This window comes from Andrographis paniculata, unplaced genomic scaffold (genome assembly GCF_009805555.1).
Source record: "Andrographis paniculata isolate CXL003 unplaced genomic scaffold, ASM980555v1 Contig9END, whole genome shotgun sequence".
Taxonomy (NCBI): domain Eukaryota; kingdom Viridiplantae; phylum Streptophyta; class Magnoliopsida; order Lamiales; family Acanthaceae; genus Andrographis; species Andrographis paniculata.
The window spans coordinates 424,011-449,909 of record NW_026137639.1 but is presented as its reverse complement, the minus strand read 5'-3'; the positions used below and the strand labels follow the sequence as shown (position 1 = coordinate 449,909).

At 33.9% G+C, this 25,899-nt stretch overlaps 3 protein-coding genes across 13 annotated transcripts; 2 read left to right on the top strand and 1 right to left on the bottom strand.

Annotated features, from left to right (window-relative positions):
* Window positions 1-1,102: 1,102 nt before the first annotated feature.
* On the bottom strand, window positions 1,103-5,367 carry LOC127244140 (ribokinase). 2 transcript variants are annotated; one of them, XM_051264503.1, is made up of 13 exons: window positions 5,226-5,367; window positions 5,055-5,124; window positions 4,851-4,940; window positions 4,663-4,740; window positions 4,510-4,584; window positions 4,319-4,371; window positions 3,575-3,725; window positions 3,355-3,465; window positions 2,828-2,951; window positions 2,597-2,694; window positions 1,838-1,976; window positions 1,682-1,734; window positions 1,103-1,564 (listed from the first exon to the last, which is right to left on the bottom strand). In XM_051264503.1, the coding sequence occupies exons 1-13, from the start codon at window positions 5,312-5,314 to the stop codon at window positions 1,481-1,483; spliced, it is 1,215 nt and encodes a 404-aa protein (XP_051120460.1). In that variant the 5' UTR covers window positions 5,315-5,367; the 3' UTR covers window positions 1,103-1,480. The 2 variants fall into 2 exon arrangements, with proteins under 2 accessions (XP_051120460.1, XP_051120461.1); XM_051264504.1 differs by having other exon boundaries at window positions 5,055-5,106; window positions 5,226-5,366.
* A 1,802-nt stretch (window positions 5,368-7,169) lies between these two features.
* Window positions 7,170-12,379, top strand: LOC127244137 (WD repeat-containing protein WDS homolog). Of its 3 annotated transcripts, none has more exons than XM_051264499.1 (6): window positions 7,170-7,368; window positions 7,598-8,403; window positions 9,194-9,295; window positions 10,761-11,396; window positions 11,478-11,656; window positions 12,245-12,366. In XM_051264499.1, exons 2-5 carry the CDS (start codon window positions 7,756-7,758, stop codon window positions 11,646-11,648), a joined length of 1,557 nt encoding a protein of 518 aa, XP_051120456.1. In that variant the 5' UTR covers window positions 7,170-7,368; window positions 7,598-7,755; the 3' UTR covers window positions 11,649-11,656; window positions 12,245-12,366. The 3 variants fall into 3 exon arrangements, with proteins under 3 accessions (XP_051120456.1, XP_051120455.1, XP_051120454.1); XM_051264498.1 differs by having other exon boundaries at window positions 7,171-7,368; window positions 12,241-12,379; XM_051264497.1 differs by lacking the exon at window positions 12,245-12,366 and having other exon boundaries at window positions 7,171-7,368; window positions 11,478-11,852.
* Window positions 12,380-14,163: 1,784 nt separating this feature from the next.
* LOC127244136 (uncharacterized) lies at window positions 14,164-24,519 on the top strand. Of its 8 annotated transcripts, none has more exons than XM_051264491.1 (21): window positions 14,164-14,217; window positions 14,352-14,421; window positions 15,944-16,066; window positions 16,986-17,509; window positions 18,090-18,287; window positions 18,501-18,584; window positions 18,799-18,858; window positions 18,983-19,027; window positions 19,117-19,313; window positions 19,428-19,877; window positions 20,045-20,138; window positions 20,231-20,425; window positions 20,511-20,600; window positions 21,752-21,814; window positions 21,896-21,970; window positions 22,336-22,386; window positions 23,266-23,343; window positions 23,457-23,591; window positions 23,806-23,910; window positions 24,019-24,084; window positions 24,182-24,519. In XM_051264491.1, exons 4-21 carry the CDS (start codon window positions 17,126-17,128, stop codon window positions 24,248-24,250), a joined length of 2,439 nt encoding a protein of 812 aa, XP_051120448.1. In that variant the 5' UTR covers window positions 14,164-14,217; window positions 14,352-14,421; window positions 15,944-16,066; window positions 16,986-17,125; the 3' UTR covers window positions 24,251-24,519. The 8 variants fall into 8 exon arrangements, with proteins under 8 accessions (XP_051120448.1, XP_051120453.1, XP_051120445.1 ...); XM_051264496.1 differs by having other exon boundaries at window positions 14,182-14,217; window positions 15,910-16,066; window positions 23,481-23,591; XM_051264488.1 differs by having other exon boundaries at window positions 14,185-14,217; window positions 15,910-16,066.
* Window positions 24,520-25,899: the final 1,380 nt, after the last annotated feature.

Below are 25,899 nucleotides of genomic sequence, written 5' to 3'. Positions count from 1 at the left end.
ATCTTTTTTACTACAACTCAATATAATACTAATATTTAAAATTTACGCACAAAAAGTAAATTTATACATAACGGAGGGAATATTAAAATTTAATTTAACATATGATATAAATATTTATTTATATTATATCGTATGCCTATTCTATTTTATATAGCAAATAGAAGTAGAGTATAGATACAAATGGAATATACGTAAATTGTAAATACGTAAGTTTGGTTGGGATATTGGTACAAGTGCAATACAATCTTGCATCATTATTATTTATTCCATTCCATTCGTGAAAATCAAGAAATCTTTATCCAAACCTTCCTGTGCAGTGCTCAAGTACTGGTGGATTAATTATAATTTATATGTTAGTTGCTCCAGCAAAAGATTTCCGGTGTGTTTGCTGTTGTTTTTATTATTATAATTTGGGATGCTCTAGATTTTAATTTACTGATTATAAAAAACAATTAAGTAAAATAACATTTATATTTTAAAATAAACATATAACTATATGCAAAATTTGTTATACAATCCATATTCTTATTATTAGAAAATAGATATAAATATATAGGATTTGTTCACCAAATAATAATTCAACACAAATTATATTAATATTTTATATTATCAATACAATTTTTCATATCTAATTTTTTTTTTTTTAAAAAAAAAACATTTATGAACAAAATATTTGAAAGTGCATAATATTACTTATCCTTTTTCATTTTGTTCTACAATATTTGAAGACAATAATTTTAAATTAAATCTAAATAAAAACTACCCAACTATCTCCTAACCACTATTTAAAACAGCACCGTGGAGGTTGTGGTATATCTGATCCACTTGTGCTACAGCTAAACAGCTCTCTTGCCCTTTCTTACTTTTGACATTTTCCCAAACACCTTTCCAGTTCAAAATCGAACCTATAAAGACAACACATTTTTAATAATACTATCAATCAAATATTTTATTTTATTTTATTTTTATATTATTGTTTAATTTGTCGAACACTTCACAAGCATATATACGTTTCTTACACCCTGAATTTGTGATTAATATATATATATATATGTATGCAAATGTCACCGCCGCAATGGTCGGCTCAAACCGTTCCCAACTATGCTATAAATGCCCCCAACTGGGCTTGTAACTGTCACTTTTGGTTGACTATCTTGCTTACATATTTAATTTTATTATAATATTTATATTTAAATATCTACTTCATGTTTTTATTACAAATACTATTATACGTAACATTTATACCTCACTAAAAATAACCACAATCTTTTAGGAGTTTCAAATCACCAATCTTGTTTGGATAAAAACTAGTAATGATAATAAGATCAAGGCAAGTGTTCCAGGAGGTATAGCAAGATATCAGCCCAGAAAAATCCTGTAAGAAACACCATGACAACCAGCCCAAGTCGACGACCATGACCGCGAGCCATTTTCAGGCCAGCCAACGGATATACACTATATCCGGCCTCGCTTGGGATTTCTAGTTTAAAAAAGAAACCAGGCGAGGATCTGTGCTGCGTGGGAGACCTGTTCGGGCACCTAAACCTCGGCAGCCAATAGCAGCCTGATATTCGAGGAGCCATACTAGGATGTCATAAGATTGCCATGGAAAAATATCATATACAGCGCTACTACGATATTATTTATGTAACAAATTGTAAACATTAAATGTTGAACTAACCACTTGAGCAGCGAAAGGCAGCATTTTTTCGGGAGGCATGTTGGCACAGAGTGCTGTAAATGTTGACGACAAAGTAAAGTTACATGTAGGCATTAAAAGAGACCCAGACTTAGCTTTGTGTGGCAATTAATGTTTGATGGTTATTGTTTCACTGACCGTAAAGAATAGCTCCAATGAATGCGTCGCCAGCGCCGGTGGTGTCGACGAGTTCTGATGGTGGAATCTTCTCGGCCGTTCCTAAAAGTAACCTCCCAACAATGGTTCCGATGCCCTTTGCATGCAGTTTCATGGAACTCTGACAAATTAAAAGTTGTGGGAGGAGGTTATTGGGAAATTACATGTTAATTAACATTTCAGTCACCGATAAATCATAAGACTCAGTGTTACTGAAAAAACTGGACTAAAGAAACCAAATATTAGAATACTACTGGTTTTAAATGGATATTCTCGACGTCTCAATCCAAATAAATTTCATTGATTGATTATTAATCACACAGGTCAGTGTATATTTGATCAATCAAAATAAATGTGCCGTAACACTACGATTTATAAATAAACAGAATAGATACATATAAATATGAAAAACTCCAATCAGAATTTGAACATTATTGATAATATTAAAAAGCCTAAGAGACTTAACAATAATGGGTCTGGCCCTTATATTCTCCTACTCTTTAACATGCAAAGTTCTTTTGATTTTTGTAGTCAGATGCAAGTTCGAAGAAAAAGTTAGAATGATAAGATACCCGTGCAATGCAACCATTTGAATTTTGATGACATTTTGCAACGAAGCTTAAAAACTATTTGTTTTTGCCCAAGACAGACTAAGGCCACTGATATATAAAATCTATCAAGGAACTCCGTTAACCAAACAGCAGGCTTTTGTTATATAGTTGTTAGCTTTCTACTGATTACCGATGATACAACTGTAGGCAGGATTGCATCGCTGTCCTTCTCTTGTTTGAGTTTTGTGAATAAATCATCCACATCAACTTCCTCAGCTAGAGTATTTTCTGCAGAGAATAAATGTAAATAAGAAATGTACATGAAAAGATAAATATATATATATATATATCCGTTTTTTCATATGCATCCGAATTTTAACAAACAAATATGTACTGTGAGGAAAAGCACAATGTTACATACCACTTGACCTCTCCATCATCATGCAACCATCCTCGCCTAATGTGACCACAACAAATTTGATATTTGGCAACTTTAGAAGTATGGAAAGGAGTGAGCTTGGGACAGATGGAGCACCTGTCCATGCCTGAGAGGTAGAGAACCGATCGGTCTCACTAATCTTTTAGCGAAAATGATTCTACTTCTGAAATTTTTGCTGTTGTGTGTGCCATCCAGTAGTTTTGATGGAAAAACCTAGAATAGTTTAGTAACATCTAATTCAATTCTATCATCCTAGAATGGTTTACCTAAACCTGTCATAACGATGGTTTACTGGGGGGTGCAAAGCTCCTCAGTTTACCATTTCAATGAATCAGAGACAGGTTAGCACAGAAAGGTTCACATACACCCATACTGAAGCAATTGAATTATTTGATTTACCATTGGAGTTGTACATTCATAGAGGGCCAATCCATGCTATGATCTTTATTAAACGAGCAACCTAGCAGGGGAAATTTTTGAGAATACTGTATAGGTGCATGTAGACACACCTGTGGAAATTTTGCCGAACATACGACATAGGTTGACAAATTCAAAAGATCATCCAACCCTTCTCTCTTTCTTTCGGCATCAATCAAAATAGGAATTCCTCTGCGAGATGCCTGCACTGGAAAATAAGACAAATGTTGTATACACTCAAGATCTAAAACACGTAAGCTTAGTAGAAACAAGTACAAATTTAAAACGAAAACATGAACAAGTGGCAGTCACCTCCTGAGCTACAACTAGAGCAGTCTCATGCAGTCTCCCATCAAAATACACTAGACATGCTCCATCCAAAGCTGCCAACAAATTGGGTTCTGTTAGCTCATCTGGTGTCAAGGGTGGATATCCTGGAGTATGAATACAAGTTCTAGTTTTCCTGAAAAGAAAGTAACAAGGATGATTGACTCCAACGACCACTTGCGTCAACTCTTCTTTCATTTGAAGTGAAATTATCTACATTCAATAACAAAGAGCAATAGATGTGATTTTGCTTCAACTCATGCTTAAACATTTAGAAATTAAAAATATGGATTATTCAGTATTATGTCCTTTAGAATGCTAGAGCAATCTTGACAATCAGAGCCTAATACCGGAGAAGCTAAGGATTCAATGTGTGCATGCGAACTGTAGGATACATTATACAAGTTTCAGTATTGTGTTAAAACTCACTTTAGATTATTAATGCACCAGTAGAACGCAGATAAAATATCACAGCAAATACAAAACAATCGTAACTCCATCACTGTGAAGAATTAAATATCAACAATCACAAAGTACATGCCATTTTAGGCTTTGGACATAATTAACATGATATATATACATTAAAATGATTGATATGACTAAAAAGCTAAACATGGAAAAAAAATTAATAAATGCTGTTCTGGAAGAAGAAAAGCTCAAAGTAAATTAAGACACAAATTAAGAAAACAAAACAATATAGAAACAGGGGATCGATGCAGAAACACTCACGTCTGCTCGTCAACAATGACATAGGTAAAGGGTGAGTTGCCCCCTTCAGAGACCTGAAAATAAAATCAAATGAAACCGTTAAGAATTGTAATAATGAGATATGTCCATGTACAATTCTTAACCTCTTAACAGCTTAAAAAAACATTGTTTATCACTATCAAGTGAAATTTACACAAATTTATTTATCTTGCCAGAATAAATGATGAATCAACACCATCAGCCTCTAGCTCATCCAGTATTGCTTTACCCTGAGGATCGTTGGCAACCTAGACAACAAGTGCCGCATTTAAGACATAATCATCAATACACGATTTTAAATAGAGCAGCTTAAGAAATCAATGAACCTTAGATATAATTTTAGGCTTAAGACTCAATCGAGCAGCACAGGTTAATGCATTCCCTGTGTTCCCACCTCCTTGTACCTGTTCCCAAAACAAACAAATTCCCCGCGTACTTATGATAATTGATAACATTACCAATTCTAAACTAACGTTGATGTACACAGTGACATTCTTCAAGTGGTAGTTAATACCTTAGAACTAGTGCTTCTGATTTTATCGTCAGGATTCGGATAAGAAGCTACAGCCGCCAAAAAGTCCACGGACACAGCTCCGCAACCTAACTGCATAGTCAACCACAAACCACTCATCGTGTACCGACAACAAACAGCGAATCAATACCAACATCAATTCTCTTTGAGGCGGGGGAGGGGAAAGAATAACTGCATAGTAATTACAACAACGCGATTGTCCGGAAGAGGCGGCGGCGTTGCGGCGGACATTCTAACCCTGCACACACAGAGAACTCTAAAACGTGCTGAAAGTGAAGATTCAGTTCAGCAGATCCAGCTTGACTTCAGCCTGGGCAGGCGTTTGAATCCGAACTAGTGGAGTAGAGGGAGAAATACCTCTGAGAAATTGTAGAGTGGAGTAGACGCGAGGGTTTGAGCAGAGCGTGGGCTGGAGCATGGTGTAAGAGCGATATGGTTGTCTCCATAGAAGACGATGAATGGTATGAGCTCAGCCTAGCGCACAATGTGGATTGGGAAATGGAAAATAACATTGAAGGGTTTGTTTGTTTGGCGGATTGGATTTTAGGTTGGGATTTGAATAGTAAAAATTTTAAATTTTATAAATAGTTGTTAATGTGATATTTTGAATGTAAAATTAATATTTAGTATAATATAAAAAATAAAAAATATGTATTTAATTTGATGTTTTTAGGGAAAAAAATAAAATGAATAGTTGATTGAAAATTTAATCCGCAAACAAATACACCGGGATCTCTGATTTTTTCCTTTCTTTTTTTTTAATATATATTTTATTGTTGTATTATTTAATATAAAATATTATTTTTTATATTAAAATTATATATTGTATAAAAAAATCAAATAATAAACGTTATAACTGATTAAAATATAATATTTTCTTCATCTTGTAGAAAGTTTACTGTTTATTTTTACAAATAAATTTTTAAATATTAATATTGTCTTTAATCGCAATAAAAAAAATAACAATCACATATTGGGACGGATAGACATAAAAAACAACAATATTTCAGGATGAGTATATACACATGAATATATTATATATAACATATATTTGAAATATTTATAATAAGTTAATGTTTGGCTTCCTATTCATTTTACAATATGACGCATTCTTTTTCAACACGTCCATGTTCGTTTCGAGTTTGATGGTCAAAAGTTGTAAAGTTAAATACGATAGTGTTTTATCTAACACAATCATACTTGATCTGATCACCTCAACATAAGATTAATCAACTATTCATATACATTTTTCTTATGTAATACTCATATAACATATAATTATTATTTAAAGCACAATATATGACCAATTACACAAGAACAAATTTATACATGTTTGCTTCGTCTGTGTATATATATATATATATATTGTTCCTTTTTATCTATACAAATATATTTATATGAAATAAATATGAATTTTAATTAATATGGTATTATATTGGTTAATTACAATATAAAGTAAAATTTTTTGAAAAGTGAGTTAATAATGTAAAATAAAATTGTAAATAAATTGAATGTGTAAATGTTTGTAACTTAAGTAAAATATTGAAAAATACAAATTAAGAAGTAAGTTATTTTCTATATAAATGAAAAATGTATATTGTTTGTAAAAAAAAAAAAACAGATAAATCTCGTGGACAATAATATATTTTTATGTAAATTTACAAGATATTTTTTATAAAATACTACAAGTTTGTTCACTTAATATTTTATCAGTGACAAAGTTCTCTATAAATATTATAAGATATTATTTAATTAATTAATAATAGTAGATTATGATATTATTTTATTATGTAAAAAATATTATTAGTAATTTTTTTTTTAATAAAAGAAGACATATGATTAATTTTTTTTTTAAATATGTATATAAATATTTTAAAAATTATATCTTAATAAAAAAATATATAATATGAATATTATTTTATAAAGATTAATATTATATAATACAAATAAAAAATATATTTATTTATTTATAATTAATCTTATTAAAAAAGAAAATTTTAAATGTAATAAAAATATTCATTTATATAAAAAAATGTAAAAATTTTAAAATATGTATATAAATATATTAAATTAGTAAAATTTACCTAATATACAAAAATATTATTTGATATAAAGATATCATTTTGTATAAGACAGACATGATATCATTTGTTATGGATAATAATATTCCATTTAAAATAACAGATTATAGAAGTACTTTTTTAAACTTTTCCGATTTTTAAAATACTTCTGAACATAACTTAAGACCTAGCCCCTCGAGTTTCACTTCTATGGTTTACGAAGATGATTATCCTTATTATTGCTATTATTTACTCAAATAAAATTAAACAATTTTTTTAGTGGTGAACGAACGCTAGTTGACGTCACTTTCATCGGCCGCCCTTTCCGAAATCTCTATGGGCTCTTGAGTTCCGATCGAACCCTAAATCCCCAAATCACCCAATTTATTCGCGTCTCACACTCACTTGCTTGGAGCACGCAGTTCGATTGACCATGAAAGGTTAGTATTGACGACAATTTATCGTATTTTTGTTCCATCATTCAGTGAGTTCGTGTTCATTTCTAATTGTTCCCTTGGTTTTGTGCTGGTTTTACCCGGAAAAACTTTATGCCGCTCATCTTTGTTGATTTCGTATATACAATATTTTAGTTTATCTTGATTATTTTAATTCCGTGTTTATGTGTTCTATGTATTGATTGAACTGTTATCGTGCATGGGTTTTTTTCAGATCACGTGTTGTCTGTCATTTGAAGTGGCATCTGCAGAATTTCTCACTCTCTGTTTATGACTACGGTTGGTTGAGAATGATTACTGTGATTGAAAAGATGTAAATCTTGTAGAGTATTAGGCAGTACAGCTTTTGGAATTGTCATATTCTTTGAAACAATGGAGAACATAGGAATAACTGTCGGCCCAAAGGGCATGATTAAGAAGAATGAGTTGGTACGGATTATTATTCAGTGTTTATATTCACTGGGATATGTTAAATCTGTGTCTTGTTTGGAATCGGAGTCTGGCATTACATGCAAATCCTCAGAGTTTGGATCACTTGAAAGACAAGTACTGAATGCAAATTGGGATGATTGCATAGAGAACCTTGATAAGTTAAGTGGGCTGTCAGACGAGACCAGAGCTTCAGCGTTGTTCCTTGTTCTTGAGCAGTGTTTGTTGGAGCACTTGAATTCTGGCGAGATATCCCTGGCACTGGACATACTACGCAAAAAGTTTTCTACTTTGAAAGTTGGAAAAGAAATGCTCCATAAGCTTTCTCATGAGTTGTTGTTGTTGCAAGAGTGGGGTTTGGGCTGTATGAGTGGTGACGAAATCGCTGAATTGCGAAGAAGATTGGTTTCAAAGCTGGAAAAAGTCTTACCGCCGCCGATTACTTTACCTGAAAGAAGGCTGGAACATTTGGTTGAAATGGCTGTATGCTCACAGATTGACGGCTGCATACACCACTGCTCATCTGAAAAAATATCATTGTATACAGACCACCGCTGCAGTCGAAATCAATTTCCAACAGAGACAACACAGGTCAATAGATGGACTTTGTTAATCTGCTTACCAACATAAGTGTTACAGTTTCTTAAGTATTTTTTTTATGTTAAAAAAAATAAATTAAATCTATCATTTGTTGTCCTTTTTTTTTTTTAAAAAACAATTTTTTGTCGTAACCTGATTTTTTGTATTTTTAATTCTTTCATGCTCTGTAGATTTCAATGGCGATGTATAGTCTCTTCTGAGTCTTATTAGGAAAATGTTTAAGTTAAGAGTGTAAAATTTTTGTTACATTGTAGGATAAACAATGAGACATGAGATTAGCTTATGGCTTGAAATTTGTAGAGTTTGTCTTCATAAATAAAGAAAATTTTCTTCACTGTTTTCTCTTCGGGGAGTATGTTCATATGGCAACAACTATATGGTGCTGGATAAATAATTTCTATAATGTTGTTCCCATGTCATTCTTAAAAGCCTGGTTTCTTTGTGCCTTTGTGCATTGATGCCATCCATCAACCTTCGATGCTACTAAGTATAATGACTTGATGGTTGTATGCATTGTTTGGTCAATTGATTAGATTTTGTAACATTCAATATGAGGTTGAGGATAAAAATGCTCCTAAAACACAATTTGTATTTATTAGTTGTTTAGCAATGCGATGTTCAGTGACGGAAGCATTGATGAAATAATGGATTGCTACTTAAACCATATTGAGTATGGTATAAGAATTTTCTGCCATTTACCCTTTTTCTTGTTCAATACTTACCTTATGTTCTGTCTAACAATTTATTATATCTGCCAATCCTATGCCGTATTTCGATGCAGATATTGACTGATCATCAAAATGAAGTATGGTTTGTTCAGTTTTCCAACAGTGGGAAGTATTTGGCATCAGCATCGAGAGATTGCACGGCCATTATATGGAAGGTGCATGCTCTGGTCTACCTTCTCTGGATATTTATTTGAAACATACTATTGCTGTTGTCACCTGGCATGGTTTCCACAGAAATTGTAAAATATTCAACTAACATGGTTGATATCTTTTCTCTTTCTCTGAAAGTTGTGGCCAACCAATCATGTATAATTTTCTTCTAAATTATCAGATGAACATCCTGGACCTTTAATATTTTCTTTTTCATGTATATATACTGAGGACTGTAACTTCTGGTTGCATTACTGTGACACGTGCAGTTGATCATATTATAGAATTTGCTTTGATCATCTTTATGCTTTTCTAGATGTGTCTATTGTTCTTCTTGTTTCATTCTCTTGCCTGAATAATTATTTAAGATGATTGGCAATTCCATATCACCTGGAGTTTGGCATTACTCTTGTTGTCAGCTGAATACATAATAAAGACTAAGTAATCCAAGAATGCTCCCATTATTGCTAAATAATATGCTATTTTTTTGCTTTTCATACTATTGAACATCAAGTTCCTTGGGATTTGAAAATGGGAGTGGTTTAAGAGATGTCTCCAACGTGCCTGGTGTCTTTGTCACCACAAAATGGGGGAATATGTTATAATGATTGTTCATCTATAGCACCTGGGCAGAGTAGGCTTTTAAATTGTATCCCTCCCCCTTTGTGAACTCTTGATTTGTAGCTTAAAAGTGTAAATTACTAGAGAATTGTATAATATTGCTTTTTGCTAGTGAAGTTTGGTGCCTATTCTAGAGTCTAGGATTTAATGTTGTCAATTTTCATAGAAAGTCATTCTTGTAGGCATATGGATTGCACATGCATCCACACAAGGGAAAAAGTAAAAACTTGAAAGAATTGTTTTTTGTTTCCTATTGAGGGGCCCAATGGCTGCTTAAAAATAATATGAAGGCTGGGTGGTAATATAGATTCTTTATTTATTGTTTACATGTACACCATGCCCAGGGTTTAGGTTACTGACAATTACTCCATCTGTGGGGCTTCTTTTCCCTTGTTCAGGAAGTTAACTTGTTAAGCATGGGTCTTGGTGAAGTTGGACACTTAATCTCTTAGTGGCTTGAGTGACTCCAACTGCCAAATCAGGTGAGGTGCACATACGAAAGTTCTATAGTTCAAGAAGCCTTGTATGGAGGCATTAATTAATCTCTATTGTAACTTTATTATGACATCCTCAAGAGCACTGTTTGATATCCACAGCAAAGTGTTGCAATTTCTATGGCGCTTGGGAATTTTGTAATCTCCGATAATCATAGAAATCTGTCCCTGCAATGTAAATGTTTCGAGTTGTTTTGTGTTTCTTTTTGCTTCATGGAATTTATTTCCTGTCGCTGTGCCTTGGTTTGCTTATGCTTTGGTCATTGTTCAATGTTTGAACTCATTTTGCGATTCATTTACCTCAATTGTATAAAAATCTCATTTTTTGAATTGCCCTCGTATTCTTCTTCTCCAGGTGCAGGACGATAACCGAGTGACACTGGAACACATGTTACGCAGCCACAAAAATCCAGTTTCCTTTGTGGCATGGAGTCCAGATGACACTATGCTACTTACTTGCGGAAACATTGAAGTCCTCAAACTCTGGGATGTCGAAACTGGCACATGCAAGCGCACTTTTGGCGACGAGGGCTTCATAGTCAGTTCCTGTGCATGGTTTCCTGACTCCAAGCGCCTTGTCTGCGGCAGCTCCGATCCCAAGAAGGGCATTTACATGTGGGACTGCGAAGGCAACGAGATCAAGGCATGGAAAGGGATGCGTATGCCAAAAGTACTGGATCTCGCCGTGACCCCAGATGGGGAAAACCTTATCAGCATTTTCTCCGACAAAGAGATACGGATACTGAACCTGACCACCAGCACAGAACGCGTTGTTTCTGAAGAGCACTCGATAACCTCTCTCTCGGTATCAGAAGACAGCGAGTTTCTAATTGTCAATCTCAACAGCCAAGAGATTCACATGTGGGACGTTGCCGGGAGATGGTCGAAACCCCAGAAGTACACGGGCCACAGGCAGCAGAAATACGTCATTCGATCCTGCTTCGGTGGGTTGAACAACATGTTTATTGCCAGCGGCAGTGAAGATTCCAAGGTATGCATAAATTAAGAGCTCATTCATTGCCAGTCTTTTGCAATATACTTAGCCAATTTTTATCATTCATGTCCCTAACAGGTGTACATTTGGAACCGACGAAGCTCCCACCCGATCGAGATCCTCTCCGGCCACAAGATGACCGTAAATTGTGTGAGCTGGAACCCAAGACGGCCCGAGATGCTGGCGTCGGCGAGCGACGACAACACGATACGCATATGGACACCGATCGATCCGAAACGGGCGAAATAAAAACTGAGGTAGCAAGTTTCATGTGGAGCTTTCCTTGCATTTTTCCTTCTCTTGTGGTGACTATGTACGTATCAGCTTTACCTGTTTTGACATGTACATAATATGATCACAGGGAACTTTTGATTTCTATCATGTTTTGGTTGCTTAGCTTTGTCTAAATTAATGATTATTTAGGAATGGGAAGAATACATTTTTGTTGTGTTATTTTCTATATATATATAAATTAGGGTGCGGATTTTATTGAATTTTTAATATTCATCAATTTTATTTTTTTTCATTTCAAACAACAAATTCAATATTTTTTATTTCAAACAACAAATTAAATATTTATTTTTTATTTTTATATTTAATTAAAAATTAGTTTTACATTTTTTAAGATATCAAATAAATATCCAAGAAATAGTTTGCCTGACTTTATTTAGGTGTGGGCCTAAATTTTAGTCCAGTAATTTGATGCGATAATTAATTGAAAGCTCAATGTGGGTTTTAAATGGGCCTTTATCTGATGAAGCCCGTGGGTTAACTAGAAATGAATGGAGCGGATGTGTATTGTATTGTATTGATTTATGAAATTTTGACTGATTTTCTGTAGTTAGATTATTCAGTGGAGACGGCGAAGCAATGGCAGCGACCGGCGGCGGTGGTCGGAGGGAAGGATCGGCGAGATCGATAGTCGCGGATCAAATTTCCCAATCCGTACAGTCCACTTCGAATCTCCTCCACCTCATGCTTCAGTCCTCTCCCTCTCATGTAACTTTCTCTCCTTTCTCTCTCTCGCGCGCGAGCGCGAATTTTGTGTTTGTTCGGAAACTCGGGTGAAGTTGACTACTGTATTCGCGCGTTTACATGAGTTTATATGGTGCTTTGTGTGGGGAATTTGTTTCGTGCTGTTCTCAGGCGATCGGGTAGAATTTAACCGAATTTCCATGTTAGGGTGAAGTTGCTTACTGTCGCGTTTACATGAGTTTTATTAATTTTGCTTTGCTTATGGGAAAACATGCGTGGATAATATTGGATGCCATATTTTTTTAGGCACAATTAATGAAGCTTCCGAGGAACCTTTTGGCCAAGACTTCGACGATTAAAAATACAGAGCTCGTATGTGTGGTTTTTGGCGATTTTAAATAATATTCGAATTCCTTATCGTCAGGGATGTATTGTCTTGATTTCGAACGTCTGGAGTTTGGTGCAGATCTTGGAGCAACTACCTCAAGTAATTTCGTCACTGGATGCAAATGTTGAAAGAGGATTACAAAGGTCAATCCACTTTCTTTCTTTGTTTATTAAAGTAACTCCTTGCCTTTGAGCTATTTGAGCCTTACTGTTGTGTGAAGTTGTTTAGAATCTAATCTGTATATGTCGTTGCCTGATGGATAGGGTGGGTTTCCTTATCTTTGGTTATAACTCGCACATAGATATTACTTGTAGTTGTTAACATACATGAATAGGTTTCTTCTACCCAACGGTGTGTTTGTTTGGGGGATTTTACCCTCTATACACTATTCATCCAAATTTTTCACCCAAAAAACATCAAATCAAAGACTTATTTCTCATTTTTTATATTATACTAAAAATCAATTTTACATTCAAAACATCACATCAACACCCATTTATATCACATCATACATATTAAAATTCAAAATTTTTACTATTCAAATCTTAACTCAAAATTCAAACCCTCAAACAAACACACCTTAATTTTACGATTGAGAAATATGGTGTGATATGAATTATGATTTATTGAGTGAAGCGAGGCAGGCTTTGCGTCTCTTGTTATATAGTATTGATGTGTATATGGGAATTATAATCCAACTGTTATCAGCAAGCATAAAATCAGATGATGCATTTAGAATCTTTAACGATAGAAGTTACTGCCTGGCATAGGTTTCTGTTGAATGAAAATGCTTTGTCTGGTTCGAATATCTTTGGTTATGTTTCAGATATATTTTGTCACTATGCATAAAACTTTCAACCATTCATTCACTCTCCTGATTTCTTTTATTCTGGTTCTCATGCTTCAGCGTCTAGCATGTTTTCACTTACTTCTATCGCGGGTTTTCTCATCTTTCACGAGTGTTGTTCATGTATACATTTCCCAAATATAACGACAATTTGATGAATGGCCTAGTTCAAAAAATGTTCGATCATGTTCTAATTATATTTGACATTTTCCCCGTCATTTTTAATTTGCAGCGTGCCTCATCTGAACACTGTCGCCCAGTTGCTTTCTAATATGCAAAACAATCAGCTTAAGTCATTATCCACTGCTCAGCTTCTTCAAGAGGCATTTGACTCTCTCCCTCTCTCGCCGCCCTTGATATTTTATGTTCTTTTTCAGTTTATTTATGATGCATTATTAAAATCTGCAAGTTTATTCTCTGGAGATGAGTTGTCTCCGATATTCCTATCAGTTTGGCTTTCATAACCATGCTTAATTTGTTTATCAGGATTCCGAACCATTGAAGAAAAATTCTCACTGAAATCTGATTATATCCCTGAATGGCTACAATCTTAATCTCTCATGAAATCGGTAGCCCTGATATGTTTGCTAATGTGGTGAGCCCAGCAGGTATTTCTGTCTCCTCGGAATTATCATCATTTTTGCCAAAATTGTAAAATTCGACACAAATTCATTTCTCCATGGCAAGATGTTTTGTAATTTCAATGGACATTTTCTTCTCATGCTTTAATATGATTCCGCAGGAACAGAGTTGTCCAACCTTATTTCCTTGTTTAATTGAAAGATGATGGGAAGACAGAACTGAGAAGATTGGTAAGTGTAATGTGTTGTTAAAATTCTATTTATGCTTATTTTTTTTGTTGGAAGCTTCAATTTGGCGGTTAAAGGTTTTCGAAATCATGAATTGAGACATCAAACTATTTATTTTCCTTTTCTTCCACCTTTTGTTCAAACTATTTTGTCTCCCAAGTGAATCGAGACCCGATCCGTCTATAGTCATTGCCAAGTCCAAATAATCCAAAGCCTCCAAATCGAACGATGCATCGAAGCTGAGCAAAAATATCATTTGTAATTTTCACTGTTAAGTTGCTACTAACACGGCTACTTCGTAACGTGATCTCGACTAGCATACTTTTATATAAAATATACTATCTCCGTCCGAAGAGTTTCGTTTATTTGTTGAGTTTTTTATCTTTGAGTATTAATTATTATATGAAAACGTAAATATAAATTAAGAAAATTTGACCAAAATATTTCTATCAGTGTCTTGCTGTGTTATTATAATGATGTTTGTGAAAAAAATATACAAATGTAAAATATTTTTAATGTTAAAGTACAGTAACTTTAAAAAATAAATGAGATTCCAGTAAAATCAAAATCGAACGTTCGAATTGTGACGAGAGGCCGTTTAGATTATTGTACGCCACGTACCAACCTGCATTGATCTGTTAGAGGCTGTAACTTAAATACTACATCTACAGACTACACTCAAAGTCTTAAATACTACACTGTTAGAAGGCGCTGTAACATCATTAGATTTTGAACCATCCATTATGAAAATTTTCTTGCTAATTCATTAATTTTTTTTTTCTAAAAACATAAAATTAGACCTCTATTTTTTATTTTTTTTATTCAAAATACATTTAATATTTATTTATATCACATTATAAAACTAATATCATTCCTATTAAAATATTCATTTGAGCGTGTATTTAATTATAGTAGTATGTTATAATAATAGTACAATAAAAAGTAACAAGATAATTTTATCTTTAAATCCATTTATTTTTTAATAATATTGTTTTTAATATTATATAAAATGTAAAGTATGTTAACTAAAAAAATAAATACATTTGAGTTTGACATGACAAAATTATTTTTTTACATATAATTCAAACTGAAGAAATGTAATAAGATTTATTTATTAATTTAATGTAATTGACAAAAGTACTTATAATTTAGGGAAAGTCGGCATCATATTTGGAAATATTGTATATAATCTAAAAGAAAAAAACGTACAATGTTATGAAATTACCATATTTTGAAATATTGTATAAAATCTAAGAAAAAGAATGCACAACGTTATGAAAATAATTTCATACAATTTTGAAACCATAATTGAAAAATAATAATAATAATAAAATAGGAAAAACTTTTCAAACCGAGAGTAATTTTGCCAAAATAGTCGTGCCGTTGTATTGTGTAGTCTCCTTTATTTTTAACCTTAAATTTGAAGTCAACGTGGGCAAGTGCAATAAATTCTGTGCATTTGTTTTGTTTCATGCAATTAATTAATTAAAGAATTCCCTGCTGCCTGCAACGAAGAATCTTTCAGTAAAAAGAAGGTATAAATCCTCGTGGAATGGAATGTGATGTGGTGTGGATCAACATCAATCAATTCTGCATATCTCAACAACAACAACATCACCATACCATGTGCGGATCTCCGTGATTCAAGGTTCTCCTTTTCCACCTTTTGCCGCTTTCATTCTGCATTTCCAATTTTCCTTCGCCCAAATTAGTTTTTAACGTTTTGAATTCAATCAATTTGTTCGCGCCACTGGAGGTTTATTGTTGTTTGTTTGCTCGTCGAGGAAGACGACAAGTTTGGAAAAAGATTGGATGCAATTCCTGAGTTCGTGTAACGAACGGTTTTATTTTTGTTTTTATTTTTAAATTATTGCCATTGCCTCCATTGAAAGTCTCTCAAGGGTTTTGTTTGTATTTCTATTTCTTCTTCAATCTGGCCGCGCTTATTGCATTCATTTTCTTTCCTTTTGGAGGAAGGGTGTAAAGTTGCGAACGCCGATTGTATGATTCTTTGAAAATCAGGGCATTCTGTAAATTTTCGTTTCGCCATTTGATGCATTGGAACCAATCCTCTTGTGCGTGCCTGTTCGTTCTCTCTCTCTCCCTCTCTCTCTCTCTTCTTTCTCTTTCTTGGGAGAATCGAATTACATTAAGGTGCAGTGATAGCAATTCGCCGGTGAATTCATGGCCTGTATTCAGGTCGGTGCTCGTCGCTGTGGAGTGTTCTAATCGATAAATTAACAATTCCCTTTGTTGTTTTATAGCTTCTATTTCCCTTTCTGCTTTTCAAGAAAATAGAAAATTCAAAAGAGAAGAAGTCTTTCATTTGTTTACTTACTTCGGACCCCATCTAATGATTCTGTTCATAAAGTCACTTTAATGAGAAAATCGATATGTTGGATCGATAAACACCGAAGCCCGGCCATTGTTTCACAACTCTGCCAATTTTACTGTAGTTACTTAAAGTCAATTAATGCACACATGAATTGCTGACTAGAGCTTCTGTTGGAGTTTTATTGATGAAAATGCTATAGCTTGCACTTTGTAACTTGATGTTCTTGTGACAGGACTGTGAGTACATTTTTGTGTTGCATAAAACAAGGATTGGAGAAATGTGGTCGTCTTGATGCAACGGCACATTTGTATGGTTCATCATGAATTTGACACAAAGATTTCAGATTACTTCTAAAGTGGTCATGGTTAGGCCATGAAAATGGATGAAAAAGATAGTGACAGTAATCCGGATTGGTTGTACGAAAAAAATCGAATGGAGGTGTTAAATCAATTGTCTCAGGAAGCACTTAGAATAGCTGCCGATGCATTTCCACTTGTGTCTCCTGGTAGTCCGGATTTCAGTGCTCGAATCACTGAGGGACCGCCGAGGCATAGGCGAGCTCATAGTGAAATAATCCCTTCATTGCATAGGAACAACAGTAGCTCTAGTAATCTCCAAAAATGGAAGTCTCACATGCAAAGGGCTTTGAACTGGGGCAGTCAGAGTTTTCGTGAAGATAATCGTTATTCTTCTTTTGATCCTGAGATTCTGGCATATCAGAAAAGGCAGTGGTATCAACTTAAATCAAAAGCAAGGGTATGATGTGTATTTGTGTGTGCTTTCTTTCTTTCTTGAAATTTTTAACTGATTAAGCACACATGTCCATTCTCTAATAATTTTGTTCCTAGTAGTTATGTAATTAACTGCAATTTTCACTTAGATAAATCGGTTGACTTGCATTAATGGCCACCAATGATTTTCCAGTGTTTCTGGTTTAGTTTGCTTGATGTTTATTAGTAATTATGATTTGTTCTGTTAGGTTTAGGGCAATCCATAGCAAAGTTCTTTTTCAGTAAACTCTTTTGCTTGTAGGACATTGTAAAAGCCTGTTCAGTAAACTCTTTTTAGTGTGACCCTCCCGTGTGAAACTTAATCTCAGTGGTTTCGCTTAAGTGATATAAGGTATTCGAGGCTCAACCTTACACCAGTAAATATTAGTGTAGTGGATGCCAAATTTTATCTGATGTTTAATACTTTTATCTTTTAAAACCATATGTATATGCTTGGTAATTTGGTATTTTTATAGTTTATTCTTTATTTTCCCTTGTGTTTGAGTGACTACTGTTTATGAATTTCTGCAGTTCTCATATTTTGAAACAAATAAGTTTGAATGTAGGACCAAGAAAAATATAAAGAGCCAATCAAGCTTTTTGAACACTTCGTTGTTGTGGGGCTCCATCCAGATGCCAAGCTTGAGGCTGTTGAGGATGCATTCATCAGGAGAAAGAAATGGGAGCATGAAATGCGAAGTGCTGAAGTGTCAGATTACAACATACGGCGTCGACGGCCAACATTTCCAACTTTGGAGCCTGAGGTTTTGTTGCTTAACCATTCACTTATATCTACCAACATCTAATTTTGCAGACTGCGTACCTTTCCTTAACATCTCTATGTGTAGCCTTTTCATTAGTGTTTTATTATTTCCAGTTTTATGTCATCACAATTGATTTGTTATTTTATGAATAGGCCTTTAATACAACGCCATTTTGAAATAATAATTGTTCAAATTTTATCCCCACGCCAATAGGTTCTATTTCAGTATCCTCCCAGAAAGAAGCTGACTTTGAATACAAAGGATTTGTCTGCATTTTGCTTTCCTGAAGGCATCAAGGTTAGAATTCAACTCTCCTTTTAATATATGTTCCCAGGAGTAACTTTTTGAGTTAATTGCATTCTTAAGTATGCTGCTGCTATTTTGTATAATTCTGTTGCATCAACCTTTTTCTTTTTCTTTTTTTCTTTTTCTTTTTCGTTTTCTTTTATAAATATGGGTGCAAAATATGCATGCTTCAAATATTGCTCACCTTCCTTTTTTCCCCACTCAGGCACACATTGTGGAAAGAACACCATCATTGAGTGAGTTAAATGAGCTTGTTTATGGACAGGTATGCAGATGCATCTGTTTGTACTGCTCAGCATTTACAGAGGAATTTGGAACAATTTTCTGTCAATTTCCTTATCCTGCAACACCACCTGATTATTTATTTATTTATTTGAACTTGTCTTCAGGGACACATGCACAGAGATGATCTATCCTTTATATTTTCTCTTAAGGTACTTGTTCGAGTCATTTTTCCCTCCTGACAAGTCATTTTTCTCTCCTGACATTCCTTGCTTATTTCTCTCGACTTGCCTGTAAATAGGTGGCAGACAGCGCAACACTGTATGGTGTTTGCTTGCATGTACAAGAGGTTGTACAGAAACCGCCTATTGTTTATGGCGTTGCACCTCTTTCCCAAACAAAGTCTAGGCGCAGTAGGTTTTTGATGTCTGCGCCACGCTGTTATTGCATCTTAACCAGAGTACCTTTCTTTCAGTTACACTATGAAATGTTGAATAGGTCTGTACTGATTTCCTTCTTGTCTCATTCTCTTATTTTTCTTCCGTTCATGTGATTGAAGTTTTCATTATGTGAGCAAACAATTTACAACACTTTCCATTTGCCTGGATACAGCATCATTGCACAGGAACGTCTCAATCGGATCACTAAGTTTGTCACTGGAGTGGCTGCTGTTGATGGCGCACTTTCACACTCTATGTCAAAGAACCATATAAATGCAAATGTCGACCCACCTGACAATGAAAGTGACACCAACTGGATGGCTTCAGCAATTCCACTTGAGAGTGCAGGAGCTCTTGCTGCAGCAGCAGCGGGTATTATTTCAGATGAGGATGTATCCTCTGGACAGGAATTGCATTCTCCAGGGAGTGCTGCCAGTGACACATCAGATCACTGCCAACTTAGGGAGTTAGACAAGGATAACAAGAATTTGCCTGCTTCTGATGAATCAACCTCTGAGCCATCAGGATGCCAATCCAGCAGTGGCCAAACTCCAGATGCTAGCCCATATATCTGCCCCGGGAAGCAATCACCAGACTGTCAAAGTTTTGAGTCATTATTTAGGTACATTAAAATGTTTTGTTGTCTCTAATTGGGTGTGTTTTCCCTGATATGCAGCCAATATTATTCAAAGTTGATTTTTATGTTTATTGGCTACTTAGGAGTTACTTTGGTTTGGCTTTCTAACAAACGCCTATGTATTTTTACAAATAACTACATTGTTTTGGCAGCCCAGCTGGAAATATGTCATCGGAGGGAGAGGATGATCCCTTATACAACAATGATGAAGAGTTTAGAGATGATATCATCATGGAACGGGCAAGAGTATGCACAAATTTAACCTATATTTCATGATGGAATTATCAATATCCAGCAACTTGTGCTCCTTGTCACCATCTATCTTGTTTCTATGGTAGGAGAATAAAAATGATATGCTACAGATAATTTGTAAATATCATTCTATGCATCTTCCAGAAAGGGGAAGTAAAATAATTTTTCAGCCACTGGAGCATCTGCAGTCCATTGAGTATCAACGACCTTCTATTTCTGCCCTTGGCCAGGATGAGAAGTATATTGATTGTAAACTTCACAATTCTGAGGAAGCTTCTCAGGTCAGTCTTGTCAAATATAACTTACTAGTCTCTTGATGCCAATTAATCAAAAGTTTAATCTTGCTGACGTGATGAGGTTTTGAAGGTCAAATTAAAATTAGCTGCTGCAGAGGAAGCTGTTACACTCTCTCTCTGGTCAACGGCTGCACTGTGCAGAGTTCTTTCTCTTGAGAGTGTAATTTTTTTTTTTTAACTTAATTTGTTTCTACTCAAGCTATGTTTCATTGTTTTTCATCACTTTATTTTGTTAAATGGACAGTTCAAAATTTAATGAAGTTACAGCGACTTCGAATAGTGTAGTATTTAAGGCTGTGAGTGTAGGTGTATTATTTAAGACTGTGAGTGTAGATGTAGTATTTAAGTTACAACCTCTAACAGATGGTTTTAAGTTGATTTTAACAGAATTTATTTCATTTCTGTCTGAATTAACAGCCCTTTAAAATATTACTTGTACCAATCCATAGCCAAAAGGTAGTGGCCGTACATTCCTACCAAAAGCCATAGATTCCATGTCTAAAACATAATTATTCTACAGTGGATGAATTGAAACAGGAGAAATCAGGTAAGACTATATATCAAGAACTTGTGGGATTTGAAGGAAACCGGATGGTTAAAATTCTTGGTTAGTGTTCAATGTATTCCATCTGATATTTTGGGGATAAAGAATATTTATCTTCAGAAGGACAGAAGTTTTTAAAAAAATCTTAGACACTAGGACACAGATTGGTAGTTTCTAGTGCCTAAATTTTCTGTAGGGCAATTCTTTTCTTCCCATTTTCTATGAATGAGCAACATATGTCTTCATATATTACCCAAAACTATTACTAATTGTCAGGTCACTCTGGAAGTGAATAATGGACAGTAGATTAGTATATCCTTCATATTCATCCCTTATGGTACCATTTTCTCTTTTACTTAAATATATAGGTGAGCCTTACCCTGACTAAAAAAGTGGGATTGGTGTAATTTATACTCAGGCCACAACAATGAAACATAGTGTACAACACTGGACACTAAAATTTGAACAGACCATGTACCACTGCTGACTGTTTCCCACAAATTTTGTGTAATTGTAACCATCAAATATTCAGTCGAATCCAGAGAACAGGAACCTCAGTTGGTGGGGCAGGCAACTCCAATCCCATGCTGTTAGTGATGTGTGGCTTGAAACCTACAGACTTCTTAAGTCTAGGATACTTTTGTTTATTCATGTTTGTTTCATGCTTCTATACTCAACGGTTGAGCATAAATTAAGTATTTTCTAGTGTCTAGTGTTGTCCGCATGATATCTAGAGTATAACGATTAACAAGTTTCTTTGTGAACAGGTTTTGGCTTTGATTACTGGTGTATTATTGGAAAAACAAGTGATTGTCCAGTGCCCAAATCTGGTATCTTTATCAAAACGTTATAGTGACATGTGCTATTTCTTCCTTTCTTAAATGAATTACTTAATTCCTTTCTCTGATTAGGGTATCCTATCAGCTGTGGTGTTGTCTCTTAATCCCATAATTCGTCCATTTGAATGGCAGAGTCTATTTCTTCCTGTAAGTTCCACAGCAGTTATTTTACCCCGTATTTTTTTATTATTATTATTGAGTGTTATAATAGCTTATGCCACCAAATGTATTTCTGTGTTTGGGAAATGTTGGAGTTCTCATAGTTTCTGCTCTGCTCCTTTTATTCACCAAAACTCAGAAATCTTTTAACTTGCGAATTCTCCCCATTTTAAATCATTGATATTTTCTTTGTTTTTTGTGGTTTCAGATTCGATTCGTTTTTAACTGTAAAATGAGCAATTCACCAATGTGCTTACTGAATTATTTCTATGTTTTGGATACCATATATGTTCTGTTTCTATGTTTTGGATCCATTTCCACCATATTTTTAAATCCTCTATTTACTTCTGCAGATTCTGCCAGGGAAAATGCTGGATTTTTTGGATGCCCCAGTTCCTTTCATTGTGAGTTGGCATTGAACTGCCTCATTGAATATCTGCAGTGCATATATATCAGCTGTTGTCTGCCATGAATAGTCAATATATAGTTAAAGTGCTGAGGGTGGCTCGACAATAATTAATAAACCTCCCTATCATTTCTAATTTGTATCATAATAGTAAATGAATTTGTTGCAGAAAACCTCCCCTATCATTTCTAATTTGTCGGCAAACAAAAGACTCATAATTTAACATGTCTTCCCTTGCTTATATCAGATAGTTGCATATTCGTTAGCAGAAAACACTAATTAGTACGGAAGCAGTGATAGGTTGAAGAGTATACTGGATGTGAAGGACATGAACTTTTGTGAGCTTCATATTGGAACATAACACCAAATCTTTTGCATAAGCATAAACAAGCTTTTGTTGTTAGAAAAAGTTGTCGTTCATTTCCATATAAATTATAATTGTTGCCTAGTTTAGTTTGTATTTTCCTCTTGCTGACTTTTACTACATTGGTAGATTATGCGCCTGGTTAACAATGTGAGAGTCTTAGTTTTATTTCCATGCTTACGGTTGTAATCATGTTTTATTTTTATTAGTTCTTATCCGATTCGGATAGAATGGCTTCGCCTAGCATGAATAGAGAAATATGCTTACACTAATATTGCAATTTACATTCTAAATCATGCTAATTACCGGCTACTTTTATATTATGTTATCCTTTTCATTCCTATGCATCTATTCAGTGCTTTTTTATTTTTTTACCTCATACATGATGGGAACATTCTTCAAATGGAAAAGGATTAAGGCGTATTTGAATGTGTTCTTGGAGTTTTCTTTATTGCTTTTTCTGACAAAAAATGTGTAATTTTGTTTCTAACTTTTGGTCTAATATCAATGCAGGTTGGTGTACAATCTAAACTGGCTGATCTTAAGATGAAAGCTTCAAATCTAGTTTATGTTGACGTGCTTGAAAACAAGGTATATGCCGAAGTGATGGTTAACTCGTCATGCTTTACAAAATCAATCGCGCTAATATGTCCCTCGAACTAGCAGATTTAATTTTATATTGGGTTTCACAATATTTGGTGTAGGTGAAAACTTTTAACTTACCTCAGGTTCCTCGACATAAGGATCTTATTAATCAACTTCGACCGATCCACTCCAAGCTGTCGTATGAAGATCCTCTTACTAAAAAACATCCAGCATACAAATGCAGTGAAGTGCAGGTATTTATGTATACCTCAAAACAGCCCTGTATATCTCTACTCTTTAAAAATCCCTTTTACCGTCAGTTTTCGTGCAACAATTTTCTCTGATGTGGTCATCTTAGCAGCTTGAGATGTAGAACACTAGCTTTTGAGAAATATATGTTACAAATTTAGTCGATGGAATGAGTTCAAGACATGATGTGGAGCTTTATCTGTCCTCCGATTTTTCCAGGCTGAAGCTGCTACCCAATTTCTGTGTGTAATGAGGTGGTACTTGGAATCACTATGCGCCGATTTGCGGATGCACACAATTACAAGTGTTCAGAATAACGATAAGGTTTTATTTCCCCAGCTGCATCTTTCCAACTGCTTGATATATACATTTTTCATCTTCGTTGTAATTGTCTGTGGTTTGAATTTTTATTTTTTTTAATCTCCGTTTCAGGTTGCTTTACTTCTCAAGGATAGTTTTATCGAATCTTTCCCCCCTCGAGACCAGCCTTTCATTAAGGTACACCTTCGTTCGCAATCTTTTACATTAGCTCTACAATTTTATCCGACTTATAGTTATCTTCACCGGGCTTTCTATACCCTATGTCTTTTGGCAGTTGTTTGTCGAAACACAGCTATTCACTGTCTTGTCTGACTCTCGTCTTTCGAGCTATGAGAACGAATAGGCTTACAAGCAGCAAAGTTTTAGAAGAATGCCGTCTGAATTAAAGAGAATTTCGAAGAAAGGTTCGATTTTGATTTGACAGTAATGTAATATTTTTTATATGTAAGTATGCTGGTCGAGATCAAGATCACAAAGTAGCCGTTTTATAGCAGCTTCACAGTGAAAAACACAAATGATATTTTTGCTCTGCTTCAATACCTCCTCGACCGTTGCTTGGAGGTTTCCGATTATTTGTACTTAAAACTTTGTCAGTTTTTTTTTTTTTTTCTAATTTTTTTTACTGTATAATTTTGTAAAAATATACTTATTATATATATAAAAATTTATTTTGATTACTGTATTGATTTTACTCTATCAACATATATTTATAAAAATAGAGTAATAATAAATGTTAGCACAATATGTAATAAAAGCATAAGGTAATATATTACACATACTTTTATAGGCAATGAAATATTAATTGTTAGTGTGTTGATCCTAACCACCGCCTTAAAAATTACATCAATTACTATTTCACCTAAGATGTCGGCTGCCCTTTAAAAATAAAGTCACCATTATTTATATAATGAATCAATAATATTAGATAGTATTTATGTTGAAGGTGACATGTGAAAGTAATTTTTTATTAAAATCAATATTATTTCATAAAGTGTACATGTACTGCACCAAACAAATTTCAAGTTCCCTTGTGTGTTGTATTTTGTATACTTAGTTAAATAAATAAATAAAACTTATAATGTATTGAGAAGACATAGAAAAGTTGTCCATTATATCTGCTCTAATTATTGACTCCGTTCACCCGACATTTTTGGATGGATTAATATTTAGTGTATATTATTTTAAGGTTAATATTTAACATTTTGATTTTCTGTAATAAGTATTTAATTTTTATTTTTTTGACTTTTGTAAAAGTATTTTATATTGTTTATTATATTATTTTTGAAGAATTACCATTTAAAAATAGTATTGGGTGAAGTTAAAATATTGTTGTGTTTATATGTCAAAATATTATTAAGAAGCATAATAATAATAATAATAATAATATTTTATTGGAGATTAATTCAGCATAGGCTAAATTAATAAGTGCATGATTCAGTCGGAGTTAAATTTGGTGTGGCTTCCAATTGTAGAAGTGTAGTTGTGGTACATTTATTAAATTTTGTATACAAATTGGGGGTGATTTCTTACCCTCTTGGGAAGTCAAAGGAGGATGAAATAAAAACTAGAAAATATAAAAAAATCACAAAATGGGCTTTAATGGCATGGGACATATGATTCAGGTTATGGCCCATACATGCTTCTGCAGTGTAGCCCACGTTGCTTTCCGTACTCAATAAAGGACACTTTTATTATTATTATTATATACTAAAAAAAAGGACACTTTCGTCAAAGTGGCTCGCAAAATTATTACTTCCTCCGTCCTAAATACCATGGCACGTTACCGTTCTTTCCGTTCCATATACCATGTTATTTTTCTTTTTTGGAAAATGCTTACGCACTTTAATCTCATTTTAAATTTTAAATTATTATTTTTTTTAATTTTAATTAAATTAATTAGTTATCTTAGTTTTAATTTATAATTATTTATATTATAAAAATTATTTTCACTAATACATTTTTAATTATCTACTAATTACATCTCTCCTAAAA